General features: G+C 63.7%; 1 protein-coding gene across 1 annotated transcript in view; it reads left to right on the top strand.

Annotated features, from left to right (window-relative positions):
- Positions 1-27,603, top strand: part of LRP1 (LDL receptor related protein 1) — a 169,046-nt gene that overhangs the window by 125,964 nt on the left and 15,479 nt on the right. Inside the window, exons 42-66 of the mRNA XM_074980191.1 lie at positions 4,758-4,947; positions 5,391-5,595; positions 5,707-5,899; positions 6,209-6,334; positions 6,566-6,691; positions 7,287-7,406; positions 8,811-8,924; positions 9,409-9,558; positions 9,875-9,997; positions 10,557-10,673; positions 11,386-11,514; positions 11,903-12,025; positions 12,120-12,260; positions 12,362-12,549; positions 19,010-19,193; positions 19,507-19,592; positions 20,496-20,615; positions 20,838-21,025; positions 21,317-21,522; positions 22,203-22,391; positions 22,592-22,740; positions 24,002-24,095; positions 25,245-25,361; positions 25,498-25,617; positions 27,274-27,396. Of these exons, the coding sequence (XP_074836292.1) occupies positions 4,758-4,947; positions 5,391-5,595; positions 5,707-5,899; positions 6,209-6,334; positions 6,566-6,691; positions 7,287-7,406; positions 8,811-8,924; positions 9,409-9,558; positions 9,875-9,997; positions 10,557-10,673; positions 11,386-11,514; positions 11,903-12,025; positions 12,120-12,260; positions 12,362-12,549; positions 19,010-19,193; positions 19,507-19,592; positions 20,496-20,615; positions 20,838-21,025; positions 21,317-21,522; positions 22,203-22,391; positions 22,592-22,740; positions 24,002-24,095; positions 25,245-25,361; positions 25,498-25,617; positions 27,274-27,396 (3,621 nt within the window). The remainder of the gene's footprint in view (positions 1-4,757; positions 4,948-5,390; positions 5,596-5,706; positions 5,900-6,208; positions 6,335-6,565; positions 6,692-7,286; positions 7,407-8,810; positions 8,925-9,408; positions 9,559-9,874; positions 9,998-10,556; positions 10,674-11,385; positions 11,515-11,902; positions 12,026-12,119; positions 12,261-12,361; positions 12,550-19,009; positions 19,194-19,506; positions 19,593-20,495; positions 20,616-20,837; positions 21,026-21,316; positions 21,523-22,202; positions 22,392-22,591; positions 22,741-24,001; positions 24,096-25,244; positions 25,362-25,497; positions 25,618-27,273; positions 27,397-27,603) is intronic.

Below are 27,603 nucleotides of genomic sequence, written 5' to 3'. Positions count from 1 at the left end.
TGGAAGAGAGGCAGATGGGGCTGGCGGAGGAGCTGGGTGCCCACAGCTGGGTGTGTGTTTCCGCTGGGGGCCCACGGCAAAATCTGCCCCCGGGTGGAAATGGTGAGTGGGAACGTTGGCCCCCCACCATCGCCGCTGATTGCTCAAGCCCAGGGCAGCGTGTGACTCTGCAGAGGAAGGCCCTGTGCAGCCTCTTCCAGGTTCCTGCGGCAGAGGGGAAGCGTCCCCCAGCGTTGCCCCTGGAGGTGGCAGCCCGTTTCACAGGCTGCTCTGCACCCAGAGGCGCCGGCCTCACCCCTCCCAAGCAGCAGAGCCCTCACGTCGCTCCCCAGCTGCCGGGACCCAACCAAGTGTGTAAGTGGCGGGGTCGGCCGCGCTGGAGGCAGGGGCCAGGAACCAGCCCAGAGCTGGGAGAGCCCCGTGGGCACCCGCCAGCCCGCAGAGCGTCGGAGGGGGGCCGGCAGACACAAGGGTGTCGTACTTGTCGAGGTGCCGCCGGATGGAGAGGGCGGTCGGTGGGGTGGCAGAGGCGCACAGGAGGAGGGCCACAGTACACGCCGGCTGTCTGGCCCACGGAGCAGGAGTGGCCAGCATTGTGCCCACTGCCCAGGTGGCGGCAGCTGTGGGCAGGTCCCAGGTTGGCTGGAAGTGATAGGCCCTGGGGGATGCACCAGAGCCAGGCGGCGATGCACCGCGAGGGCTGCTGGGGGCAGGCGGTAGCAGAGGATCTGGCCGTGCCCACGAAGAGCCGTGCCGGCAGAGGGCACACCGGCCAGGTGCGGCGTGTGCTCCCGGCTGAGCAGCAGCAGCGCTGGGCGGCTCGCCCAACCGGTGTCTGCTGAGCCGGGCAGGGTGAGTCCCAGCTGCCTGTGCTCTCCCCCCGGTCCCTGGAGGATGTCTGCACCCCTTAGCGAGGGGCGCCTGTCCCAGGCCTCTCACGGCAGCCTGAGGTCCCCACCAGACCTCCCCGCCCCTCCGTCTCTCTCCGCACCCTGCCAGCCCTGTGCGCTGGGAGCAGCCTCCCACCCTGGCAGCTGTGCGTGAGGGCGCCTGCTCCCCAGATTCGCCCTGCGGCTCTGCTGGTCTCTTGGCAGGTGACTGTTGCGCTGTGGCCGTAGGGTCAGGGCAGGGTGCTGCTCCCTGCATCCTCTGCCGCAGGCCTTCCCCAGATCTCCGCAGTTCCCCTGCCTCGTCCTGCTTCTTGAACCGAGTGAGGTGTCGTTCTGCCAGGCCGCCCTGCCCCGCGCCCGTCGGCGGAGTGGAGAGTGGCCCCGGCCGACCTGCAGGCAGACCCCAGCACTGCTCCGAGCCGTTGGCTGCCAGGCCCACGTCAGCAAGCCAGCCCTTCCCACGGCTGCTGTGACCTGTGCTGGGGAGGGGGGGAAGCCAACGCCAGCCCTGCACACCTGCCGCAAGGCAGCGGCTTGGAGCTGGGCTGTGACACGAACCCCCCTCGGTACCGTGCGGCTGCCTCGGAGGGGCTGGCGTCAGCCGCATGCAGATCCCCGGCACTGTCTGAATATTAAACTCCCCCTCACTGCTCCGCGCCAGCCCTGAATGATTCCAGCAGCCGCGTGAATGGGATTTAAAGGCCCAGCGGTGCGTGAGAGCAGCTTCGTTGTTGTGTGCCTCTTGTTTGCATGATCAAAGCGCAGGGCTCAGCGGGGCCCAGGGACCGCCCCGTGGTGCGGCAGTGCGGGCTGTGACCGAGTCCTGCAGGCCCCGTTCGCTCTTCCAACACCGACCGGGGCGCGGCTCCCTGAGCACGCTGTGTGACAGCCCTGCTAGTGGAGTTCCCCAAACCCGGACGTGCCCGGCGGTTAATTCCTGGTGCCTGCAGCGGAGCCGGCCGGCAGCCCTGTGCTGCTGGGGCGGTTGTGCCGACAGGGACCCGGCCAGCTCGCAGCAGCTGCCTGGTGTTCACTGTGCTGCGAAAAGGGGCCCCGGGCCCCAGGGTTTCTGGGGAGATGGAAGTTTTCTGTAACCCTGTAATGTTGGGGGTTTCTGTGGGCACTGCTGAAGGGCCCAACCAGGGCAAATTGCTTAGGCCAGGGTGAGAGTGAAATTGTTAAAGCAATCAAATTACACACACCAGTCACCAAGTTCTTGGTGCTGGCGGCAGCAGATGGAACCGCTACTGTCTTACGAGTCTCTGGAGTCCGTCCTGTGCGAGGCCGGGTCGGCGATCCCCCCAGGCTCCGTTCACAGCAGAGATGCTCCTGAAGTGCTGAGCTGGACTGAAGAGTGAAGACAAAACGGAGGAGCCTCAGGGTCCCCTTAATGCCCTGGCCCTCGTGGCGGGAAATCCATCGTTCCTCCCTGGGCGGGCGCACGTCTGAAATGGAGCCTGTCCATGAGCCGCTCACCTGTCCTTGCTCTTTTTTGGAGCATCCTGCCGTTGGCAGCCTGCCGGACTACACACCCACAGCCAATTCTTGGAGTCAACTGGTGTCCCACATGGTCTCCCAGAAACTGACATTTCAGCGACAGGCCCGGAGCCAACCCTGTAACTCCCCAGGTCAGCGTGATACAGACATAGCAGCAGTGCAGAGTCAGCGAATCCCCAGCTTTCATCGGTGCAGACCTAGCACGGGGGCTGCAAAAGTGTTTTGCACACTCATTTAAAATGCAGTCGTGTCACACACCCAGATTCAGGTGGGAATTCAAGGATCCCCCAAGCCCCAGCCGTCCCGGCTTGCTCCCCGCGGCGGAGGGGCTACCCGGGGGAGAGCGGTGCCCTGATCTGCTCTGCCTCCGTTGTTCATACAGCGGGGCCGGCAGCGCCAGCCTGTGAGAGAAGCGCCGGAGCCGCGCGTCAGAGAAGCGCTGTGCACAGACAGAGCTGTTACTGGGAGATGCCGGGAGCATTTCCTGGGTGGTTTAGTTAGTGCCGCTAGCAGCTGATACGCTTCCAGAGGAGCCGGTGCCCGTCGCCAATCCCTCCGCAGAGCGGTTTCAAGGGAACCCAGCCGAGTTCCAGGCCATGTGACTGAACAGCCACAACCCGGCTGGTTCCGAGGGGCTCGGTCCCTGGCAAATGCAATAGGAACCTTCGACCTTGACATCACCAAAGCCTCACGGCCCCTGGCAAATCCCAGCCTGGTTTTACTGGCTGATCCCCCAAGGAGACCTGCGCAGGGGCGCGCGAGCGGCTTCTGCTCAGCCAGGTGGCGCTTCACGCTTGTTTTGTACTAGTGCAAGTGAGTGCACGAGGGTAGGACGGTGCTTGGGGAGGTCTTTGTGCCCCTGTGAGCCACGTGGCTGAGCCGCCTTCCTAGCTGCTGTAATTCCACTCGTGCCCGAAAGCATCCGAGAAAACTTACAGCCCCTGGGAGAGCCCCTGGGGCTGGTTTCTGCCCTCACACCAGGGTGAATCTAGCAACTCTGCTGGCATCGGTACAGACGCAGCCGGTTCCCGTCAGCATCGGGGGGAGCGTCGGGGTGCCACAGTTGGCGGCACAGGCCTGGCACGGGGGGAGAGTCGGGGTGCCGCAGTTGGCAGCACGGGCCTGGCACAGGGAGAGCGTCGGGGTGCCGCAGCTGGCGGCACAGGCCTGGCACAGGGAGAGCGTCGGGGTGCCGCAGCTGGCGGCACAGGCCTGGCACGGGGGGAGAGTCGGGGTGCCGCAGTTGGCAGCACGGGCCTGGCACAGGGAGAGCGTCGAGGTGCCGCAGCTGGCAGCACGGGCCTGGCACAGGGAGAGCGTCGGGGTGCCGCAGCTGGCGGCACAGGCCTGGCACAGGGGGAGAGTCGGGGTGCCGCAGTTGGCAGCACGGGCCTGGCACAGGGAGAGCGTCGAGGTGCCGCAGCTGGCGGCACAGGCCTGGCACAGGGAGAGTGTCGGGGTGCCGCAGTTGGCGGCACAGGCCTGGCACGGGGGGAGAGTCGGGGTGCCGCAGTTGGCAGCACGGGCCTGGCACAGGGAGAGCGTCGAGGTGCCGCAGCTGGCGGCACAGGCCTGGCACAGGGAGAGCGTCGGGGTGCCGCAGCTGGCGGCACAGGCCTGGCACGGGGAGAGTCGAGGTGCCGCAGCTGGCGGCACAGGCCTGGCACAGGGAGAGCGTCGGGGTGCCGCAGCTGGCGGCACAGGCCTGGCACAGGGAGAGCGTCGGGGTGCCGCAGCTGGCGGCACAGGCCTGGCACGGGGGGAGCGTCGGGGTGCCACAGCTGGCGGCACAGGCCTGGCACGGGGGGCAAGTCTCAAGCCCTCGGCAGGCCTGGAGCTTTGCAAAGATTCAGAAGTTTCCCACTCTTGGGGGCAGAGGCGGGTGTCCCTGCAGGGTTTGTGGCTCTGCATTCCCTGGGCAGGGGGCACCTGCTGGGGGGACGTCCGGTCGCCCTCTAGGGGTCCTGGGGACAGGCCCTGGGTGCAGAGAAGTCAGGGTCTGGCTTTCAGTCTGTGCTTCCATAGGGCAACAGCGGCAGGGTCGGGGGGGCCCTGGCTGGGACGTGACTCGGTCACCAGGGACGTGGCTGTTTTACGCCTGGTGCTTGGAGCCCGGAGCCGTCCCCGCAGCCGGGGGCTGCAGCCTGAATGCTCCGGTGCTGCTCTTAGCCTGTCTCATGGCCCTGGGGGCAGGTCACACCTGGCCGGGGGTGTCGAGTCCTTGGAGGGCCGGACGCACAGAGCGTAACAGCTCTACTGCCGCTGGTGGCCCGTGGCGGCTCCCGGAGCCTGGCCGTGGGGCGCAGGAGTCCGAGCGGCTTGTGGGGGAGGGCAGCTGGCTAGCGAATGGCCCCGGCTCTGTCTCCCCAGATGTGGGCTCAGTGGAGGGGCTGGCGTACCACCGGGGCTGGGACACGCTCTACTGGACCAGCTACACCACGTCCACCATCACGCGGCACACGGTGGATCAGAGTCGCCTGGGGGCCTTTGAGCGGGAGACGGTCATCACCATGTCGGGGGACGATCACCCCCGGGCCTTCGTGCTGGACGAGTGCCAGAAGTGAGTGCTGCAGCCTCGAGTGGCCGCCCTGGGGCCGGATCAGAGCCGGCGCCCAGAGGGGACAGGCCCTGGCCCTGTTCCTGCCCCCCAGGCTGACCTGGTGTTACAGGTGAGGGAGGCGGGAGCAGAGCTGGACTGGCAGTGCTGCTGGCGGTGTCTGTGGCGGGTTCCCCCGCTGCTGGGATGGGTTTCCTGGCAGACTCACGAGCTCCTATCGCTGCCCCTTCCCCTCCCCTGTGCATCCCGGGGCAACGCCCCTTTGCGTGCACTGGGGGGATGGGGGCAGTGAGCAGGGAACAAGGGGGGCTGGGTGGGGGCTGGGCAGGCCAGGGGTTTTAGCCTGGAGCGCCCCATTCCCAGCAGGCCAGCCCCAGGGGCTCCGTCTGGGCTTGGGCCAGCCAGGCAGCGCCCCCAACTCAGTCCCGGCCTGCCTCTCCCCCCAGCCTGATGTTCTGGACCAACTGGAACGAGCAGCACCCCAGCATCATGCGGGCCACCCTGGCCGGCGCCAACGTCGTCATCATCATCGACCAGGACATCCGGACGCCCAACGGGCTGGCCATCGACCACACGGCCGAGAAGATCTACTTCTCCGACGCCACGCTGGACAAGATCGAGCGCTGCGAGTACGACGGCTCCCACCGCTACGTGAGTGCCGGGCGTGGAGCAGGGGTGGGGCGGGGCGGGTGGCGACGGGCGCTGGCCGGCGGGGGCGCCGTCGCCCTGCCCCCGCGCTGACGGTGCGAGGGCACCCGGCAGGTGATCCTCAAGTCGGAGCCGGTGCACCCCTTCGGCCTGGCCGTCTACGGCGAGTACATCTTCTGGACGGACTGGGTGCGCCGGGCCGTGCACCGCGCCAACAAATACCTGGGCACCGACATGAAGCTGCTGCGTGTCGACATCCCCCAGCAGCCAATGGGCATCATCGCCGTGGCCAACGACACCAACAGCTGTAAGCGGGCAGCCCGGGCGGGCGGGAGACCCCCTCCTGCGGCCCCTTCCCCGTGCAGACCCCTCTCTGCTCCGGTCCCAGTCCCTCCCCATCTCCCGGCCTCGTGCAGGCTGCGGGGGTGGCCTCAGAGAGACCCCCTGCGCCCACCAGTCCTGGTTCAGCCCCGCAGGCTGCTGAGCCCCGCACTGAGCCAGGGCCATGGCCCTGCCCCCTCATCTGTGGGACCCCCCAGCCAGCCAGCCCTCCCCTGAAGTGTTTGCCAGGATCTGCCCTGGGCCTGCGTGTGACCCTGCTCTCCCCTGCCCCCAGGCGAGCTCTCCCCCTGCAGGGTGAACAATGGAGGCTGCCAGGACCTGTGTCTGCTCACCCCCCGGGGGCACGTCAACTGCTCCTGCCGGGGCGACCGGGTGCTGCAGGAGGATTTCACCTGCAAAGGTGAGTCCCCCGGGTGGGAAAGGGGCGGCCAGGGAAGGACGTAGGCGCACATGGAAAGGGACAGGGAGAGCAGGTGGCCAGGGCTGCACGTGGCAGAGATGGGGCGGGGGCAGGCGATGGGGCAAGGTGCACAGAGAAGCGGGTGCCACGGGAGCAGGGCTGGGGAGGGTGGGGGCAGCTGACAGGCCAGGCGAGCACGTGACCATCTCCTGCATTTTGCCCCATACGCAGCTCTCAACTCCACCTGCAACGTGCACGAGTTTGAGTGTGGGAACGGTGAGTGTATCGACTACAGCCGCACCTGTGACGGCACCGCAAACTGCAAGGACAAGTCAGACGAGAAGCCGTCCTATTGCAGTAAGGGCCTCGCGCCGGCACCCACCCTGCGCCCTGGTCAGTGCCCCCTGCCCTCTCCCCTTCAGCGCCTGACACGCAGCCTAGCGGCTGGAGCCAGGACGCCAGGGCTCTGTTTCTTTCCCTAGGAGGTGGGCTCAGTAGCCGTTGGGCCGGGGTGCTGAGGTCTGGTCCCAGCCTGGAGCTTGCTCTGGCTTGCACTGGATGGGAGTGGGGTTCAGGACACCTGGGTTCTCTGCTGGGTGTGTCACTTAGCGTCCCTGTGCCCGAGGAGCAGGGTCGGGGCTGCCCAAGCGCCCCCAGGGTGGCTCTGAGGAAGGATTGGTGGATCACAGGCACCGGAGCCCCCGGTCTCTGAATGCTCCACCCGTGCGAGTGCATATGAGACCCACAAAGCCCCGGGGCCTTGTGCCAGGATTTCTGCGTCTGCGCTGGCACCTGCAGCTTTAGCCTGATTCTCGCTTACCCCATTCCTGTGCCCGGGGCTGAGCTAGGGGGTGAGGCTGAGCCACTCTCTGGTGCTGGCAGCCTGGCTGGGGAGCCCCTGAGAACAGTGGCCGGGGCTGGCTCAGCTCCCCTCCCCGCTCCCCTCCCACAGGCAACCGCAAGTGTAAGAAGGGTTTCCGGCACTGCATGAACGGGCGCTGCGTGGCCAACGCCTTCTGGTGCAACAGCATGGACGACTGCGGGGACAACTCAGACGAAGTGCCCTGCAACAGTAAGTGCTGCCGTGCCGTGCCGTGCCGTGCCGTGCCGTGCCGCAGGCAGCGCCCTCACCACAGGGCCAGCCCCGTCCCCGGCCCAGCCAGGCCCTTGGCAGCCTCCCCGGGTGATCCCCTTCCCAGCTGCCCGTCGTGGATTGAGGGCCGGCTCCCTCCCCGCAATCCCAGCTCTGGCAGTGCTAATGAGAGCGGCTGGGCTTCCTTCTCTCTGTGCTTCTGCTCCTCCCACCGCAAAACAGGGCTCTGAGACCCCCCTCCCTTGACCCCGTCTCCTGGTGGGGCTCGAGTGAGGCCCAGGTGTTTCGGGGGGCGGAGGGGCCTAGATGGAGCCGTGGGATGTACCTGGAGAGGACAACACTCTCCGTGCCGAGGTCTGTGCCGCTTCTACCAGCCGGCTTCAGGCGCTTGGTACGTTGCCAGTGGAGCAGAGTTCCAGGAGCCCTGTGCCAAGGCTGTGCAGGAGTTCGCACGTGGGAGGTGGACAGGCATGGACACACGAGCACGCGCAGCCACCAGTGTCTCTGCACTTGGGGCCCACGTGTTTTGCACCGGGGATTTTTGCCTCAGCTCCCAAGGCCCCAGTGCAAAGAAGAGCAGAGATGTGTTTGGAGCAGGGAGCAAGTCAGAGCCCAGCTGGGCGCAGAGTACGCAGCAGGCACCGAGCGGCACACATGTGTCCCAGTGCAGGGAGGGCCGAGGGGGTCTGCACACGTGTGGGTGTGCGTGTGCCCTGTCACCGTGGCTGCAGGGAGGTACGGGTGTGTGTGCGATGTCACAGAACATGCCAAGTGTGTGCGTGTGCCCTGTCAGTGTGCGCCGAGGCGTGTGTGTGTGCCCTGTCAGCGTGCACTGAGGTGTGTGTGTGCGGACCATGGGTGTATACCTAGGCGTGTGCATGTGCCCCACAGTTGTGCACTCAGGCGTGTGCGTGTGCCCCACAGGTGTGCAATGAGGTGTGTGTGCGTGTCCTGCAGGTATGCGTCGAGGCGTGTGCGTGTGCCCCATGGGTGTGTACCGAGGTGTGTGCGCATGCCCCGTGGGTGTGCACCTAGGCATGTGTGTGTGCCCCATCAATATGCACTGAGGTATGTGTGTGTGTGCCATGGGTGTGCACCCAGGCGTGTGCGTGTGCATGTGCCCAGCGGGTGTGCACCAAAGAGTGTGCACGTGCCCCATGGGTGTGCACCGCGGCATGTGCGCGTGCCCTGCAGGAGTGCACCAAGGCATGTGTGCGTGCCCCGTGGGTGTGCACCGAGGCGTGTGCGCGTGCCCCGTGGGTGTGCACCAAGGCATGCGCGCGTGCCTGGTCACAGCAGGCGCCAGGGAGGGGGCGCGTGCCCGTTGGGGAGTGCGCCGAGGGGCTGCCTGCCAAGCCCCAGCTGCAGCCTGGCACCTTGCAGAGACCAGCTGCGCGGCCACCGAGTTCCGCTGCCGGGACGGGAGCTGCGTCGGGAACTCGAGTCGCTGCAACCAGTTCATCGACTGCGAGGACGCGTCCGACGAGATGAACTGCAGTGAGTGCCCCTCCCCCGCGGGCCAGGGACCCACCGCCCCTCCCCTGCAGGCCAGGGACCCCGCCTGCACCCCCCGCGGGCCAGGGACCCACTGCCCTCCCCCACAGGCCAGGGACCCCGCCGGCCCCCCCACTCCCCTCCCCTGTGGGCCAGGGACCCCGCCGGCCCCCGCACTCCCCTCGGCCTCTCCAGTGGGGGCAGGGCAAGTGTGTGTGTAACTGTGCATTGTGTGTGTGCACAATTCACGGGCAGGCCTGGTGAGCGTGCGCTGTACGTGAGCAGAGTGGAGACGTGCGTGCTCTCTGCTCCCCCGTGGCTGTCCCCGTTTGGTTGCGGCACGGGTCTCCCCGTGGGGCGTGGTTTGGGCGTGAGCCCCGCTCAGCTGCCAGCCGGCCCAGTGAGGGCTTGCACGGCAGAGGGGGACCCCCAACAGCCCAGGCCCCGGCCCTCATGCTGAGGGCCGCTGCTGACCTGGCCCCCGCAGGTGCCACCGACTGCAGCAGCTACTTCAAGCTGGGGGTGAAGAGCGTGACGTTCCAGAAGTGTGAGCACACGTCCCTGTGCTATGCCCCGAGCTGGGTGTGCGACGGGGCCAACGACTGCGGGGACTACTCGGACGAGCAGAACTGTCCCGGTGAGCGCGCGGGGGCCGGGCCGGCTCTGGCACTGGCCAGAGGAGCACTGGGCGAGGGGGGACTGGCTGGCTGCTGCGCAGGAGTCAGGGTGCCGGGCTGTGCTTTACCATGTGCAGACCAGCTCCTTGCCTCAGTTTCCCCATCCATCAAATGGGACAGTAATCCTCCTCTCGGCTCTTAAGACTTGTCTGGGCCCGAGTCTGGGTTGCATGTGGGGGTGGGGGGAGCGTCTCTGGGTGCCCCTGTTGGCCCCCCGCTGCAGCCAGGCTGAGCTGGTGTCTCTGACCCAACCATGGCCCCTTCCCTGCCACCCAGGGCTGCGGAAGCCCAAGTGTCCAGCCAACTACTTCGCCTGCCCAAGCGGGAGGTGCATCCCCATGACCTGGACGTGCGACAAGGAGGACGACTGTGAGAACGGCGAGGACGAGACGCACTGCAGTAAGCGCGCGGGCAGGAGCAAGGCATTGTGGGAAGGCTGCCGGGACTGGCTCCCCGTCGCGTTGGTCCCAGTTCCTGGAGCGTGCGTGTCCATCTCGGGGGTCCGGGGATCCCTGCTCTGCCCTCCCAGGGGCTGCGCGGCCAGTGGTTCAGCTCCCCTGCCTCGGCCCCTCGCTGCCCCCAGTGCGAGTGCCCCTTGCACGTTTTCACACGCCGATTGTGCGACAGCTTCATACTCGTTTGGGGGCTGGCGGGCGTTGAGGTCTGGGAAGTGACCAGGATGGAGCTGTCAGCTGCCTGACCCGAAGCACCAGGTGGTGTCAGACCGGCCGACTGAGCTGGTCCCGCTCCCGCTGGCCTTGCATGTGGGGACCTGCTGGAGCCCCACCCGTGTGATCACTCGCAACCTGGAACCGGGAACGGCTGCTCCCGGGGGTCCATCACCCACCCAGGCCCTGAGCCCTGCGCCCCCAGATCTGCAACAGCCCCCAGGGCATGTCTGAGCATCCCAGCCCTGGCCCTGGCCCTGGCCTGAGCTCCCCTCCGCTCTGCCCGCCAGATAAGTTCTGCTACCCCGTGCAGTTCGAATGCAACAACCACCGCTGCATCTCCAAGCGCTGGGTGTGCGACGGCGCGGACGACTGCGGGGACGGCTCCGACGAAGACAGCCGCTGCCGTGAGCCATCGCCCCGGCCTGGCCCTGCCAGTGGGGGGCGGGGGGAAGAGGGAGGCTGGCAGGGGCACAGGGGAAGCCGGACCCCCTCGGGAATGGGGCTAGTGGATGGGGCAGGAGGGGTGCTCTGAACATCTGAGTTCTGTTCCCAGCTCAGGCAGGAGAGGGAGCGTGAGTGGTTAGAGCAGGGGGCCTATGAGCCTGTTCAGGGGGAATGGGGACTAGTGGTCAGAGTGGGGGGGTTGGGTGTCAGGGTTCCTGGGTCTATTCCCGGCCCTGGGAGGGCGTCTGAGGGCGAGAGCAGCCGAGAAGCGACAGGTTCCAGCAGCGATTTGCCAGGTGACCGTGCGGTGCCTCAGTTTCTCTAACTGCAAAAGGCGGGGGTGGGGCGGCCTGTCGGCGCGGGGGGAGGATTCAGGCTGAAGCCGGGTCTGGACCCTGTGAGCTGCTTTGGGGATCGTGTACCTCAGCCCCAGAGAGCCTGGAACTGAAACCCGCCCCCTGCCGGCCCCGGGCGCTGAGTGTCACCTGCACAGGGAGCCAGCGCCCCAAGGGCATGTGCTGAGCTCACCCCCGGACCTCTCACCCGCACGCTGTCTGGCCCAGGCCCCTCTCTGTGCTGGCCGCTGCCTCCGGGGACTTGGGGGGGGTCTCCCTGGCCTCGCCCACTTCCTCTCTCCATGTGGCGTGTGTCCAGCTACCTCTGTCCCCCCAGGGCTCACCACCTGCAGCGCCGGGTCCTTCCAGTGCCCAGGCTCCTACGTGTGTGTGCCACAGCGCTGGCTCTGCGACGGGGACAAGGACTGCGCCGACGGGGCTGACGAGTCCTTAGCTGCTGGCTGCTGTGAGTCGCCCTTCAGCCGGGGTGGGGCAGGCTGGGAGGCTGGAGGAGCCGGGAGTCCCAGGCCAGGGGTCAGTTGACTCCGGTTCAGGTGCCCAGAGGCTGCAGCGGAGCCGGCTGAGTCAGACACCCCACGACGGGCGGGTTAACTTGGCTCGGCTTCGTTCTGAACCAGCTCTCGGGTCGCCCCGGGAGGCCATGTGGCCTAGTGGGTGCAGCCAGGGCCCTGGGCCGGTGCCTGGAGCAGCTGTGGGCAGAGCCGGGCTGCGGGGCTCAGGCCGTCAGGTTCCCTTGGCGCCGCCCGCAGCCCCCCACTCTCAGGGCAGAGGGAGTTTCCCTACGGCCGAGCTGCCCCCCCGCCGCGGGGCGCTGACGCGGCTGCTCTCCCCAGTGTACAACAGCACGTGCGACCAGCAGGAGTTCGCCTGCGCCAACCGGCGGTGCATCCCCAAGCACTTCGTCTGCGACCACGACGATGACTGCGGCGACGGCTCCGACGAGTCCCCGGAGTGCGGTGGGTACTGGCCGGGCCCTGCCGGGGGCTCCTGCCCCGCGGGGTTCTCCATCCCCGCCCCTCGGGCCCGCTGACCGCCACCCTGTCCCCGCAGAGTACCCCACCTGCGGCTCGCACGAGTTCCGGTGCGCCAACGGCCGCTGCCTCAGCAACAGCCAGTGGCAGTGCGACGGCGAATTCGACTGCCACGACCGCTCGGACGAGGCGCCCAAGAACCCACGCTGCACCAGCTCCGGTAGGGCCCGGCCGGCTCCCCTCCCCGCCCCGAGAATCCCCTGGGAGCTGTGCCTCTGGGGGCGCACAAGGCGCCTGTGGTGACCCCCCCCGTCGTTCCAGAGAACAAGTGCAACGACTCGTTGTTCATGTGCAAGAGCGGTCAGTGCGTGCCCGAGGCCCTGCTGTGCAACAACGACGACGACTGCGGCGACGGCTCCGACGAGCTCAACTGCTTCGTGGATGAGTGTCTCAACAGGAAGCTGAGCGGCTGCTCCCAGGACTGCGAAGATCTCAAGATCGGCTATAAGGTAGGCAGGGGGGCAGGGCCGGGCTCTCCCCAGAGGCGTCCTTGTGCGTGTGCCCGGTGCAGGTGGAGGGACGCAGGTGTGCCCGGCTTGTGCAAGCTGTGTGAGCGTGCCTGTCTTTGCACACCGGGTGGGTGTAGCTGTCGGTGTGCACGCTGTTTGTCTGTGCACCGACAGTGCACACTCCCTGTTGGGCACATCCACGTGCCCCGTTTGTGCTCTGGGGCCTGCGTGTGCGATCCCTGCCTCGGTGCATACCTGGGCTGTAATGTAGGAGGTTCTCCAGGCACAGCAGAGGGAGCCCAACCAAGGCAAATTGCTTAAAATGGGGCTAGCGACAGCCCTAGACTGGGGGGTGCCCCCACTGTCAGGCACCAAACCTGTCATGCCGAGCACGGCCGTCGCCGCACTGGCCAGCCAGAAGTCACCCAGCAATTCCCTCCGACACGCCAGCCGCCCTTGTGCCACCGCCAGCCCCCTCCATGTGCAGGTGGGAGGTTACCTAAGCCGCTCTCACCAAATCCACACAGGTTCTCCCAGTCCCAAAGGACCGGCCCATCCCCAGGTCAACCTGTGCCTCCGATCTGACCCAAGAGAGCACGCTGGGCCCGTCTTTGAGAATCTAGTTATTGATAGACAGACAGACAGACAGACTAAGGTGAGAATAAAATTGTTAAAGCGATCCGGTGACGCACACCCGGCTGCAGCAGATGGAACAGCTGCGGGCTTAAGTCTCTGGAGCCCGTCCTCTGTGAGGCCGGGTCGTCCATCCCGCCCCCCGGGCTCAGGTCTCGGCAGAAATGCTCCTGGAAACTGAAGACAAAACGGAGGCGCCTCAGGGCTCCCTTTATCCCCAGGCCCAAGTGGAGGGAATTCTGTTGTTCCTCCCTGTCGGAGAGCACGTTGGCAATGGAGAATCTCGTGATCAGGGCACCTGGCCATGTCCTTGCCTTGACATTCTGCCACCGTCTTCCAAGCGTACAGACACGGCAGGAGTGTAAACAGACTCCGTGACTCACCAGCTGTCACCAAGTATCAGAGAGGTGGCTGTGTTAGTCTGTATCTTCAAGCACAACAAGACGTCCTGCGGCACCTTAGAGACTAACAGATACTTGGGAGCTTGAGCTGTCATGGGCAAAGGCCCACTTAAATCATAGAATCATAGAACAGTAGAGCTGGAAGAGACCTAAAAAAGCCACCGAGTCCAGCCCCCAGCTCTAAGCAGGGCCAAACCCATCAGATCAGCCCTGCGAGGGCTTTGTCGAGGCGAGACTTAAACACCTCCAGGGATGGAGACCCCACTACTTCCCTGGGGAGACCTTCCACTGCTTCACCGCCCTCCTAGTGAGAAAGTTTTTCCTAATGTTCAACCTGGACCTTCCCAACCACAACTTGAGACCGTTGTTCCATGTTCTGCCATCTGTGACCACTGTGAACAGCCTCTCTCCAGCCTCTTTGCAACCTCCCTGCAGTAAGCTGAAGGCTGTTACCAAGTTCCCCCTGTGATGGGGTTCTGGGGTCCCCCAAGCTCTGCACCCTGTCCGCAGGCAGGAGAGTCTCTCACTCAGCAGGAAAACAGCAGGTTTATTAGCCAACAGGACACAGCATTATACAGAGGAGTCAGTACAGCAGGCAGAGACAGCCAGTCCAATCCATGTTGGGGAGAGGAGGCCCCGAGGGGCCCCCAGAGCTGGGGCCTTGCCCCCTCCTTTGTCTCTCTCTCTCTCCCAGCCCAGACTAACTGCTTCCCAAATCCCAGTTCCAATTTAAACACCTCAGGCTCCACCTCCTCCTTTGTCTGCAGTGCAAAGGTGTTACCTGGTCATCAAGGTTACCCTCAGCAGGAGCCCCACACCCTCTGTGAGCCACTCACACACACACACACATAGGTATTCCCCACTCCATCACATCTCTCCCCCCTTCCAGACCGAACTGAGCGGGGTCACTCAACTGGTGACCTGGGGAAGTTCGGGGCTCTCCCCTTGTGACAGGGCATCGGCTGTACCCTCTGTTCTCCCCTTGATGTGCACCACCTCCACGTCATAGTCCTGCTGGGGGAGGCTCCAAGTTAGGAGCTTGGTCTTGGCCCTTTTCATGTGATGCAGCCGGGCAAGTCCCTTTAGTTCCCTTGGGTTGGTTGGTCTCGCTGCTTTGGCCCCGGTCCATTAGCCACGTTCTCAAGTCGGGCAGGCAGAGCCCATACAGATGCTGCAGCACCAACAGATTAAACAGGTTTTTTGTGGTCTGGGTCCTGCCCCATCTGACCACCAGTCCATACAGCTGCTCCAGTCGACGTTTGGAATTCAGTTACAGTCCAGTAATGGAAGGTACAAATGCTTCCATCATTGGCATTTAGCCAGACCACCACAATGGCTGTGTGCCTCAGTTTCCCCTTCCATGCCACACAATAGGTTTGGAATGTTCCTTCTCATGTCAGAGGTTGCAAGACTAGTTACAGGGAACAATGGTGACATTTTAGAGTTGCAGACTCCTTTAACATACAATTTATGCTTCTACATCAATGTTATTATGTCACATGGCTTTTTTTAAACATTTAGTGCATGGTACAATTTTACAGCTTTTGGGAGCAGCACCCCTTGGTTACAGCAGTTAGCGTGAGTAACAGAACAACCCCATTGCAACTGCACATTTACGTTGCTCTTTGGTAGACCACAACCTTTGTGCAACATCCTTGAGAATTTGGTATTTTGGGGATAAATGGCTGAGGCCTTTCTTAGCACCATTAAGTTCTAATCTTTTCCCTTGCCCCCTGGGGTGGAAATTTGATCTCTCTGGCTGTGCCCTCCCTTCTAACAAGAGCTGGGCCATTGATGATCTCAGGGAGACTTCCCCCTCCCAGCCAGTTTGGAAATTTGCAAACCAAACTGGTTTTTAAAAGTTGTTTTGTGAGTCCCAGACGCAGAATCCACATGGAGGAATCACTGTTTATCCCTTATTGGCCCACCAGGCCCAAAGCTTCTTTGTCCTTCCACCTCCAACTACTGCCTCCCCATGGAATCAGAATTGGAGTCCAGTGTGAGAATATAAGTGTTTCTAGCATTTGGAGATGGGGAATTGCTGAACCTCTCCTGCATCCTACAGAGACTGACTGTGCAGCTGTTTTACTTGGTTCTCACAGGGCTGCTCACACTACCTGATAGTTTTCACTTTACTTGCACCAGCTTCCAATTCCTGAGAAACTTTTACCCTGCCTGCTTTGGACCCTTGCAGAGCACAGCCAGTGGTTTCACACTCAGGCAGGTCCTGGCCATTAGGAGCTGAAACAAACTTCTCCCCAGGCAAAGGGCTGCTCCGGCTCTCACAGACAAGCACCTTTTCTGTTCACTCTCCTTCACCTCACTCCCATTTTCTGCAGTCCCCACAGACGGGTCAGGAAAAGTTTCAGGGAAATTCTTTTCCTCAAGAGCTCCCCCAAACAATAACTCACCCCTGTCTGGCTCCACAGGGGCACTGCTCCCTTGAGCCACAACCAGCTCCTGGGTTTCACCTACACCCAGGATCACTTCTGGCCCATCAGGCAGATTCCCATGTAATCCCCCTCCAGGCAGACAGCCAGTACCACCGGACAGAAGGTCAGGGTTCCTTTCCTCCCTTTTGCTACCAGCTCCTTTATCTTCATCAGTCAGCGTAACTCCATTGCCCATCTGTTCTTGTGTCCTGGTGAGAGGATGACTCTGGTAGGACAGAGTCCTCTCACCCCCTCCCAGTAACACCTCAGCATCAGGCAAAGAACAAGTACCAGAATCGTCTGGTCTCTGGGATTCCCTGATGATACTAACTGGATTAGACCAACTTAAAGCATTATCCCCCCTGAGAGACACAGAGGTAGGCCCACTTCCCATCTGGGCTTCAGCTGCCCTCAGATCCAGCTCTGGGATCTTGGCTCCATCTTGAGCCCCCACAGGCTCAGGCAAAGGATTCACTTCCCCAGAAGCAGAAGCACTTTTTTTGCACCAAGGACCAGTGTCCTTAGCAGGGATACCACTGCCCATCCCAGAGCCATTCCCTCTGCTCCAGCCCCCATGGCTGGATTCAGAGACACACCTGGAATGCTCTTTTCTGGTGGATCCTTCTCCAGCCACCCTAGGCTGGTGAATCTTCCTCAGACAATGGGCTAGTTTCCTCATTGGCACCTTTTCCAAACGCAGGCTCTGCTCTCTCCCCAGGCTGCTGCTGCTGTTCAACACAGACAGACAATGGGAGACACTTTCTCCTTTGTCCCAGCCCCCCGGCTGGTCTCCACACACACACAGAAGGTGAAGCAGCTTCTCTCACAGACAACTTGCCATTCCCAGTGGATCAGCTGCTTTCCTGCACAGCCACACAGGCACCTTCCTCGGCCCAGGCCTGGAAAACTTTTCACAGGTCTGTCTTGGCCACTAGTAGATGATGGGTTGGAATCGCTCCTTCCCTCCTTGAGCTGTGGCAGGCCACTCGGTTCAGAACTCCAGGCAGTGCGGGGTTCCCTGCCCCGATCCGGGCTCACCTTTGCAGGATTCTCCCCAGCCCTTAGCTCTGCCACTGCACATCCACGCTGCCTTGTCCAGCTTCTTTAATCTCGATTCGGTTTCCAGGTGCTGCCACTTCACAGCGGAGTTGCTCAGCGTGGTTGCAGGCTCTTAGGCTGATGCCCTCTGCACCCCACGATTCCTGGAAGAATCCCTTCAGTGTGCCAGGCTCCTTGCGGGTCACAAGCTGCCCAGGGTTAGGCCGTAGGCCCCTCTGCCCTTTGGGACCGACTCCAACAGACTCCCAGCGGAACCCCTTCTTCAGTGTGACACCCGCTCTCAGGGACCATGAGCACACTGTCTTGGGAAGAACTCATTCAGTGTCAGCCTCCTCAGGGGTCACTTGTTCCTGGGGGTTTGGCTCTCGGCCCCTCCACCTTCTGGGACCGACTCCAACAGACTCCCAGCGGAACCCCTTCTTCAGTGTGGCACCCGCTCTCAAGGACCATGAGCACCCTGTCTTGGGAAGGACTCATTCAGCGTCAGCCTCCTCAGGGGTCACTTGTTCCTGGGGGTTGGGCTCTCGGCCCCTCCACCTTCTGGGACCGACTCCAACAGATTCCCAGGAGTAACCCCTCCTCGGGTGTGACACCCCCTCTCGAGGACCATGACCGCAGTTGCTTGGGTTCGGCCGCAGGCCCCTCCGCCTTGGGGAGCTGCACCTCACTGCCCATCAGCACACCTGGGTCTCGCAGGCCCCACTTCTTCCGGGGCCCCGGTCACTTACTGCTGGATGCTCCATCCTCGGGGTGCAGAACATCCCACTTCTGACACCAGTGTGATGGGGTTCTGGGGTCCCCCAAGCTCTGCACCCTGTCCGCAGGCAGGAGAGTCTCTCACTCAGCAGGAAAACAGCAGGTTTATTAGCCAACAGGACACAGCATTATACAGAGGAGTCAGTACAGCAGGCAGAGACAGCCAGTCCAATCCATGTTGGGGAGAGGAGGCCCCGAGGGGCCCCCAGAGCTGGGGCCTTGCCCCCTCCTTTGTCTCTCTCTCTCTCCCAGCCCAGACTAACTGCTTCCCAAATCCCAGTTCCAATTTAAACACCTCAGGCTCCACCTCCTCCTTTGTCTGCAGTGCAAAGGTGTTACCTGGTCATCAAGGTTACCCTCAGCAGGAGCCCCACACCCTCTGTGAGCCACTCACACACACACACACATAGGTATTCCCCACTCCATCACACCCCCTCAGTCTTCTCTTCTGCAGACTGAACAGTGCGAATTCCCTCAACCTTTCTTCATAGGTCATATGCTCCAGCCCCCTCATTATTTTGGTTGCCCTCCGCTGGACCCTCTCCAGTGTGTCCACATCCTTCCTATAATTGGGGGCCCAGAACTGGACACAGTGCTGCAGATGTGGCCTCACCAAGGCCGAATAAAGAGGAACAATCTCTTCTCTGGATTTACTGGCAACGCTCCTCTTGATGCAACCTGATACGCCATTCGCCTTCTTGGCTACAGCGACACACTGGTGACTCACGCCCAGCTTCTCGTCCACTACAACTCCCAGGTCCTTTTCTGCAGAACTACTACGGAGCCAGTCGGACCCCAGCCTGTAACAATGCTTGGGATTCTCCCGGCCCAAGTGCAGGACTCTGCACTTGTCCTTATTGAACCTCATCAGATTTCTTGCGGCCCAGTCTTCCAATTTGCTTAAGTCACTCTGGACCCTGTCCCTCTCCTCCAGCATATCTACCTCTCCCCCTAGCTTAGTGTCATCCACAAACTTGCTGAGGGTGCAATCCAACCCCTCATCCAGGTCATTGGTAAATATCTGTCTTCGTCAGACACCTCTCGGCACCAGGTTTGGTGCAGCCCTAGGCCAGCGGTTGCAGTGGTGGTTTGCGCGTTCCCTTTAAAAGCCAATAATGTCCAATCCACGTCCCTCCGGGCTGCGGTGACGCCCCTGACGGCTCCCCGCTGCCCCTGCAGTGTAGATGCCGGCCTGGGTACAGGTTGAAGGATGATGGGAAGACGTGCGTCGACATCGACGAATGCACCACCTCCTACCCCTGCAGCCAGAAATGCATCAACACGCTGGGAAGCTTCAAGTGCCTGTGCACCGAGGGCTACCGGCTGAAGCCCAACGACCCGACCAGCTGCAAAGCCGTCACCGGTGAGGGGCTGTGGCCGGGGAGCTGGCGCTCGGTGTGGCTCTGGGAGAGAGCCGGGCTGGCTGTGCAGCCGCGCTGGGTTTGCTGTGCGCCCGAGCCGAGCTGAGCCGAGCCAGCCGCATGCTGGGACTTGGGCCCCCAGCAGTTTGGCAGGGTGGGTCGTGCCGGCCGGCCAGGCCCGGCTTGGCTGCCGCAGGGCAGACCTGTGCGCCAGTAGCCGGTTCTGCTCGGGGAAGTTGCTGGGCCTGTGTGAGGCTTGGGGAGGAGGGGATCCGAGTGGTGCTGGTCTGACATGTCCCCTGGCTCCCCCCGCAGATGAAGAGCCCTTCCTCATCTTCGCCAACCGCTACTACCTGAGGAAGCTCAACCTGGATGGCTCCAACTACACGCTGCTCAAACAGGTGACGCCGGCGGGGCGGCCAGGCCTCGCCCATGGGCAGCAGCCCAGGTGGGGCTGGCGACCGGCCTGTGCTGGCTGGGGTCGGGCCCCCCAGGCTGCTGGGGGGAGCAGTGGCAGTGGGGGCCAGGGGTGTGGGGCACAGGGAAGACTCCCATGGCCTATGGGCTGCGCGTCAGCTGGTCCAGGCAGCACTGCTCCATGGCAGCCCCGGGGGCATCCCTCAGTCCGGCCGGCAGCACACTGGGTGGGTGATGGGCCCTCTGGCTGCCTCCACTCTGCCCTCGGCCCCAGGTGTGCCCACTGCTGACGGGGGGGCATGGGGCTTCATCTCACTTCATGCCAGGAGCACTAGCACCAGCCCAGCTGGCAAAGGAGTGCCTCCATAATGGGCTGTGGGTGTGGTAGGTCCTACGTAAACAATAGCTCCTGGGTAGCAGGTGACAAATATGGTAGGTCCTATGCAAACAGTAGCTCCGGGGTAGTTGTTTATAAATATGGTAGGACCTGTGCAAACAATAGCTCCTAGGTAAGGGGTTACAAATATGGTAGGACCTACATAAACAATAGCTCCGTGGTAGCAGGTTACAAATACAGTAGGTCTTGTGCAAACAATAGCTTCCAGGTCACCAATGTGACTGCTTGGTAGCTGGTGTGCACAGGGCAGGTGCTACACAAACAGCAGTCCATCAGGAGCTGGCTGCATACCTGGTAGGTCCTGCCCAAAGCTTGGCTCTGCCCCTTGCGGCCAGCGGCTCGGACGCGCGGCTGGGGAGGGAGGGGCGTCGCGCCCGCGTTGAGGGATGGTGGGCGGCTGTGGCTGCGCCCCGCCTGCTGCCCCGGCTAGCGGAGACGTGGCGAGAGCGCAAGGCCTCACACGCCTTCTTCCGGGCCGCGGCGGCTCCAGGGGCTGAACAATGCCGTGGCGCTGGACTTTGACTACCGGGAGCAGATGATCTACTGGACAGACGTCACCACACAGGGCAGCATGATCCGCCGGATGCACATCAACGGTAGCAATGTCCAGGTGGGCGCCGGCTTCCCCCTTAGTCCTTAGTGGGGAGCAGGGTGGGACCGCCGGAGGAGGGGCTCACGTTCCCTGGGGGCGGGACTGCTGGGGAACTCACCATTCCCGTGGGAGCAGGGTGGGGCCGGGTCCCTGGGGGTTGGGGGAGCGGGGCTGGACCTAGCGTGCCAGCGGCAGGGGGAGGCTGCGGCAGGGCCCTGACTCATCCCCTTCTCCCGGCAGGTCCTGCACCGCACGGGCCTGAGTAACCCCGACGGGCTGGCTGTGGACTGGGTGGGCGGGAACCTCTACTGGTGCGACAAGGGTCGGGACACCATCGAGGTGTCGAAGCTGAACGGGGCCTATCGCACGGTGCTGGTGAACTCGGGACTGCGAGAGCCCCGGGCGCTGGTGGTGGACGTGCAGAACGGGTGAGGGGCCCCGGCCAGCTCTCGTCTCGGCCTGCGGCCCAGATGCAGGCGCCACCTTCCTGGGGGCTGGCCGGCCGTGGCACCCCCGAGGGGTTCTCTCCCAAGCTGGGGATGGGAGCAGGGCTCCAGGGTTCTAGGCGCGCTCCCAGCTCTGCTTCTTACCTGGCTGGGGAAACCCCGGGACGAGGTGCCTCAGTTTCCCCTCTGCCACGGCGGGCAGGATGCTCTAGCACGGCGGCTGCTGCCCTTGTAACTCAGCCTCTCCTGCCCCCGTCCCCTTTTTGCCCCCAGTTACCTGTACTGGACGGACTGGGGCGACCACTCCCTGATCGGCAAGATCGGCATGGACGGCACCAACCGCAGCGTCATCGTGGACACCAAGATCACCTGGCCCAACGGCCTCACGTTGGACTACATCAACAGCCGCATCTACTGGGCGGACGCCCGGGAGGACTACATTGAGTTCGCCAGCCTGGACGGCTCCAACCGGCACGTCGGTGAGGCCAGCTGGGAGCCGCAGCTCTTGCTCAAACAAGCAGGGCCCTGGGAGGCAGGACTCCTGGGTTCTGTTGCTGCCGAGTGGGTGGGGACGGGCAGCCAGGACTCCTGGTTCTGCTCCTGGCCTGGGGCTGGGGGTTGCTGCCTAGTGGGTGGGGACAGGGAGCCAGGACTCCTGGGTTCTGCTCCTGGCCTGGGGCTGGGGGTTGCTGCCTCATGGATATATTGTAGGGTTGGGGGACGGGACACTCGGTTCTATCCCCAGCTCTGCCCCTAACCCCTTGGGCAAGCGACACCTCACCCTGTCTTCTTGCGTTGCTTTCCCGGCTGCGAGCCGGGGTGAGCGGTTCCCTTTGCCAGCCCTCCCGGAGAGCCCCGCTGCTGCAGCACGAGGCGTGTGATCGATCGGCCCCTGGAGACTTAAGACTGGTGCTTCCAGGAGCTCACGTGTGAATAGCGAAATCTTAAAACCACCTGCCCTCTCGCTTCCAGCCACCGGCCGCTCTGGAGCTGGGGGCGGGATCCCCGGGTGCTGCAGCCGGTTATTGCAGTGTCGGGCCCGTAGAGGGCGCCACCTACACGCTTGGGGGCTCCCGGCAGCAGGACTGGGGGTTCCCTGTGCGGAAGGGGGCGAGGCCCCCACCCCGCCCTGCCTGAGCTCGGCCCCCTCTCCCCGCAGTGCTGAGCCAGGACATCCCACACATCTTTGCACTCACCCTCTTCGAGGACTACATCTACTGGACTGACTGGGAGACCAAGTCCATCAACCGCGCTCACAAGACCACCGGGGCCAACAAGACGGTGCTGATCAGCACCCTGCACCGCCCCATGGACATCCACATCTACCACGCCTACCGGCAGCCGGACGGTGAGGGAGGGAGGCAGCCTGCGCTGCATGGGCTGGGGCTCCCCGGCTGGGGTCCAGGCCCTGTGGGGCTGCTGGGAGGGGCAGGAGAGATGGTGGGGGAGCACGCGTGGGACCTGGGGGGCAGGGTGAAGACCTGCCGAGCGGGGGGTCAGGAGCCGGCTGTGCCCCCAGACTCTGACCCAGTGCCCCCCTCTCCCCAGTCCCCAGCCATCCCTGCAAAACCAACAACGGCGGCTGCAGCAACCTGTGCCTGCTGGCCCCGGGCGGCAGCCACAAGTGCGCCTGCCCCACCAACTTCTACCTGGGCAGCGACGGCAGGACCTGCGTCTCCAACTGCACGGCCAGCCAGGTAACCCGCCCGGGGCGCTGCCCACCAGTGCCGGGCCGGCTGGCGCTGAGCGGGTCCCTCTGCCCAGGCAGGGCCGGCCCCAGCAGCTCCCCTGCGCCGGACTGGGCGGAGGCTCCGGAGGAGGGGGACATAACGGTGGAGGTTTTTCTGAACACAGCTGAGAGAACCAGAGCAGGGCAAATTGCAGCTTAACACAGGGCCCCTTACAGCCCCCGACTGGGGGACCTTCACTGCAAGGCACCAAACCTGCCCCACCGCTCATGGCTGTCGCCGCCGTGGCCAGCCAGAGTCACGCACCAATTGCCTCCGACGCTGCAGCATCCCCTGGGCCACAGCCAGTCCCCTCCACACACACAGATTACGAAAGCCAGTCGCACCACATCCACACAGGCTCTACCAGGGCCAGCCCCAGCCCCAGGTCAGTGTGTAGCTCAGATCTCGCCCAGAGGAGCACGCTGGGCCCGTCCTTTGGAGTCAAACATGGAAACGTTTATTCATAAAAAGAACCAAAGAACACGGTGACAGTGAAACTCGTTAGAGCAGTTAAATGACCCACCCGAGTCGCGCAGCGCGTGGTGCCGGCTGCAGCAGAGGGAACAGCCGCGCACGTAAATGTCCCTGGAGTCCGTCCTCTGCCAGGCCGGGTCAGCGACCCCCCCGGGCTCGGTTCAGAGCAGAGACGCTCCTGACAGCTGAGCTGGGCTGCAGGCAAACGGAGGAGCCTCAGGGCCCCTTTGGCCCCTGGCCCCGGAGGAGGGAATTCCATCGTTCTCCCCATATGGAAGCACATTCGTCACCTGTCCAGGTCCTTTCTGGTCAGTCACACGTTCACAACCAAACTTCTCAGGCGGTGAGTGGAATCCGATAAGGTCCTTTGTCCCATCCGGCTTCACCGGACCAGGAACCTGTCACAGTCGGTGCCAGATCTCCTGCTGCGACCTCCTAGAAACTAACCCACACTGAGAGCTCCCCATACAACCTGACAGACTCGAGCAGCACACACAGCTTCAGTCAATCACCAGCTTCCAGCAGACACCTCCCTGGGCCCACTTGGTGCAAACCCAGGACAGTGGTTGCAACCGCGCTTTGCCCATTCATCTTCCTAGCGTCCGAGGGGGTCAGGGTGGGCGCCCCGGCACGCAGGCTTTGTGCACGCCCGGGGCAGGGGGCGTCTAGTCCCAGTGCACCGGGACAGAGACCCAGCTGGTCCGTGGGGCCCCCCGTGCTGCTACTCCAGCCTCGCCCCCTCTCTCTGCCGCAGTTTGTTTGCAAGAATGACAAGTGCATCCCCTTCTGGTGGAAATGTGACACGGAGGACGACTGCGGGGACCGCTCGGACGAGCCCCAGGACTGCCGTGAGTGACGGGGGGCCTCAATGGGCAGCCGGAGCCTGGCTCTGCTCCCCCCCGCCCCCGCTGTGGCCCCAAGGAGGGGCAGGGGTCCCCCTGCAGGGCTGCCCGGCTCTGCCCGCTCGGACAGTGGCACCCTGCTCCAGCTGCAGCCCCTCAGAGCAGGTGCCCAGCGGGGAGAATTCCAGGCCCCAGAGATACCTCCCCCGCACCGTGTGCTGCAAGGAACTTTTAACCGGCTGGGAAGTCGTGAACTCCTCCTCTTCCCTGGGGGCTGCTGAGCGAGCGTCTCCCTGGGGGCCTCCCGGGGCAGGCTGCTGGGGCTCAGGGGCCGGCCGAGAGGCCAACAGGAGGCCCAGAGGTAACGGGCACTGCCAGCTCTGCTCCCCCCATGGAGCCCAAGGCCTTCCAAATCCACAGCCAAGGTGGCCCTGCTGCAGCCCAGGGGCAGAGAGAGCATTGCCACCCCTCCGGCGGGGGGGCTGGCGCTCCCCAGCTGTGTAGAGCTGGGTCTGCCAGCTGCCTGGATCAGGGGGTGCCGGTGACTCAGTGGGGGGGCGCCCCTCTCCGAGTCCATGCAGATCCCAGCACTCTGGCCAATCCCGGAGTGGAGCGCCCAGCTGGGTCCTTAGACTTGGTTGCTAATGAGCCCTACCGAGGTGCTTCTCGCAAACTTAGGGCGACTTGCAACTCTCTGAAATCCTCCTGCCTTTCATTTCCAGCGGGAGTCGTCTTTGCTCCCCCTCCTGGTCGGTTGGCCGTGTCGCTGTGCGCTGTTGAACAGCCTCCATGTCCCACCCCAGAGGTGGCTGCATTTCAGTGACACCAGTGATTCCTATGTGAATTGTGGAAGCATGTTTGGGGCTGATTCCCTGCCCTCCCACAGCCCATTGACTCCAGCAGGAGGGGGAGCATTTGTGTAGTGCGCTTCTTTACATGGAGGGATAACAACCTACTGCTGCTGCTAGCTGCTGGGCTGCTCCTTTGTGTATGCAGTAAGGGGCCTGTGATGGTGGTGCTGGCAGCCCAGGGTCCACTCCCTGTGCAGGACCCTGGGGGCTGGCAGGTTGGCCCTGGGGTCCGTCTCCCCGTGCTGTAGAAGTGCCAGGCTTCATCTGGCACAAGGTGTTACCCACTGCCCTCTCCCTCCTGCAGCTGAATTCAAGTGCCGTCCGGGGCAGTTCCAGTGCTCCACAGGGATCTGCACCAACCCGGCCTTTATCTGCGACGGAGACAACGACTGCCAGGACAACTCGGACGAGGCCAACTGCGGTACGGGCCCCCCGGATGCCTGGGTCCCCAGCAGGGCTCCTGATCCTCCAGGCTCTCTGGAGCAGCAGCGCGTGGCCGAGTGAAGCAGGAGATCCCCCCCCCCACCCCCTCACCATCTCCCCTTCTCTGCCTCCAGATATCCACGTCTGCCTGCCCAGCCAGTTCAAATGCACCAACACCAACCGCTGCATCCCAGGAATCTTCCGCTGCAATGGGCAGGACAACTGTGGAGACGGCGAGGATGAGAAGGACTGCCGTAAGTGACCTCCTGCCGGGGTGGCCTGCTGCCTGCGGGCGCTCGGTGCAGAATCCTCGGGGGGGGCGGGTCACGCGTCAGCCCCTGCTCTGCCGTCCACGGCATGCCCGGCCCTGCTTGCCCGAGTCGCTGCCGTCCTTCAGAAGGCGACTTACCCGTCATGCCCTGGGGCAGTGAGTTCCACAGGTTAGGAAATAGCCCAACGGCATTTCACCGGGCGTGTGTGAAACCCGCTGCCTTCCGCCCCCCTCCTCCTGCCCTGGGGCGACGGGGCTCAGCCTAGGCTGTAATTGGAAGGAGGTTGCTCTCCCCCGAGCCGGCGCAGGCCGCCCGTCTGTCGTGCCCACGCTCCTGTCACGTCGCTGTGGGAGAAGAGGCTGGGAATTCTCCCGGCCGTGACCTCCGGGGAGGTTGCTGGATACTTTGCCCGCTGGGCCCCTAAGTCCCTGTGTGCTGGGGTGGGCAGGGGAGCAAACGCACACAGGATTGTTCTCAAGGGAGAAGGCAGCGCACAGCACCGCCTGCACAGCCGGCCGGTGCTCTCACAGTGCCGGGCCTGGCGTAGCTCCAGCCAGTCGAGCGGCCGGTTCGACTGAGCACGAGGCAGGAGCTGGGCTCTGGCTGGCGCCGTTCTTGGCTGTGGAGACCTGGCAATGCACCCGACTGTCGAGCCGCATGCTCCCACTTGAGTCGTGATGTGCTCGTTACTCATCACCGGGGTGCGCCTCTCGGCTACCCGGCCGTCAGGGGCAGGACTAGGGGTGGAAAATCCCACTTAACTGGTTAACTGGTTAAGCGGGGGGCGGGGGGTCGCTGGGCCCTCCCTCCTTCCTTCCCTCCCCATCCACCTGGGGCACTGCATATCGGCTACTGTGCCCTGGCTGGAGCCAGCCTCTGCCCCTGGCAGGTGGGTGCTGCTGCTGCCTGTGCCGGCTAAACTTTAGCATCCCGAGTGTAGCCCTGTGCCTGTGGGGCCGTCCGCCTGCTCCCTTCGCCCTGGGCACGGTGGTGGCTCGTTTCTGATTGTCTCCTGCCACTGTTACCCTAAAACGTTCCGCCAGTGCATTACACATCGACTGCAACATCGGTTCTACGGACATACCCTGGCAACCAGCCACCCGCTCCCTGGGTTCTCCCCTTCCTTTCCTGAGCACCTGGCCGCTCGTGGTGGCTTTCACTCTGCTCCCTTGCTCCACCGCCACCTCCCCTCGCTCCGAACCGCAGGACGGAGCCTTTCAGACAGGGTCACCCGGCCAGGAGGATTAGACTCTTCTAAGGGATTATAGAGTTATGGAAAAAATTACAAGAGAACCTTCCGCAGCGTAGTGTGCAGGGCCGCCGGGGAGGGTGCTGGCATTCGTGGGGGAAAGAAGTGAGACCGTAGAGCAAGCACTGTAGTCCCACCACGGCCTGAGAGAAAAGGAAGAACCGTAAGAAATCAGGGTCTCTTCCTGCCTTGCCCTCGGGGCTGCGCTTACCAGCGGGGTACGCACCAGCAGCCCCAGCCTTCCTGCTGAGCGAACGGTGCAACGTATAAAACCCAGCGCCGTGAGCCAGAAACGTTCCCCTCCCACGTTACATGCGCCATGCGGGCTCGGTCATATGGGTTCCGCTGCCGGCCCCCCTGACTCCCCGTCCCTTTGTCGCCCTGCGCAGCGGAGGTGACCTGCGCCCCGAACCAGTTCCAGTGTGCTGTCACCAAGCGCTGCATCCCCCGCGTCTGGGTGTGCGACCGGGACAACGACTGCGTGGACGGATCCGATGAGCCTGCCAACTGCAGTAAGCTGCTCCTCCGGCAGCCCTGGGGCCCTCAGTGCCCTGCCTGCCCTCCGGACGCCTGAGCCCTGGGACAAAGGTGCTGGGAGGGAGGGAGGATTCAGGCTGTGGTCACCTGGCCTGCTGGGACCCAGGCTGAGGACCCCACAGCTCATGTCACGTAATGTCCATGAAAACCTTTTGTCCCCTGCGGTGCTGGGCCCTGCTCCC

The sequence above is a fragment of the Carettochelys insculpta genome, chromosome 29 (genome assembly GCF_033958435.1).
Source record: "Carettochelys insculpta isolate YL-2023 chromosome 29, ASM3395843v1, whole genome shotgun sequence".
NCBI classification, from domain to species: Eukaryota; Metazoa; Chordata; order Testudines; family Carettochelyidae; genus Carettochelys; species Carettochelys insculpta.
The sequence above is the reverse complement of the archived record's forward strand: the minus strand, read 5'-3'. Positions and strand labels throughout refer to the sequence as shown.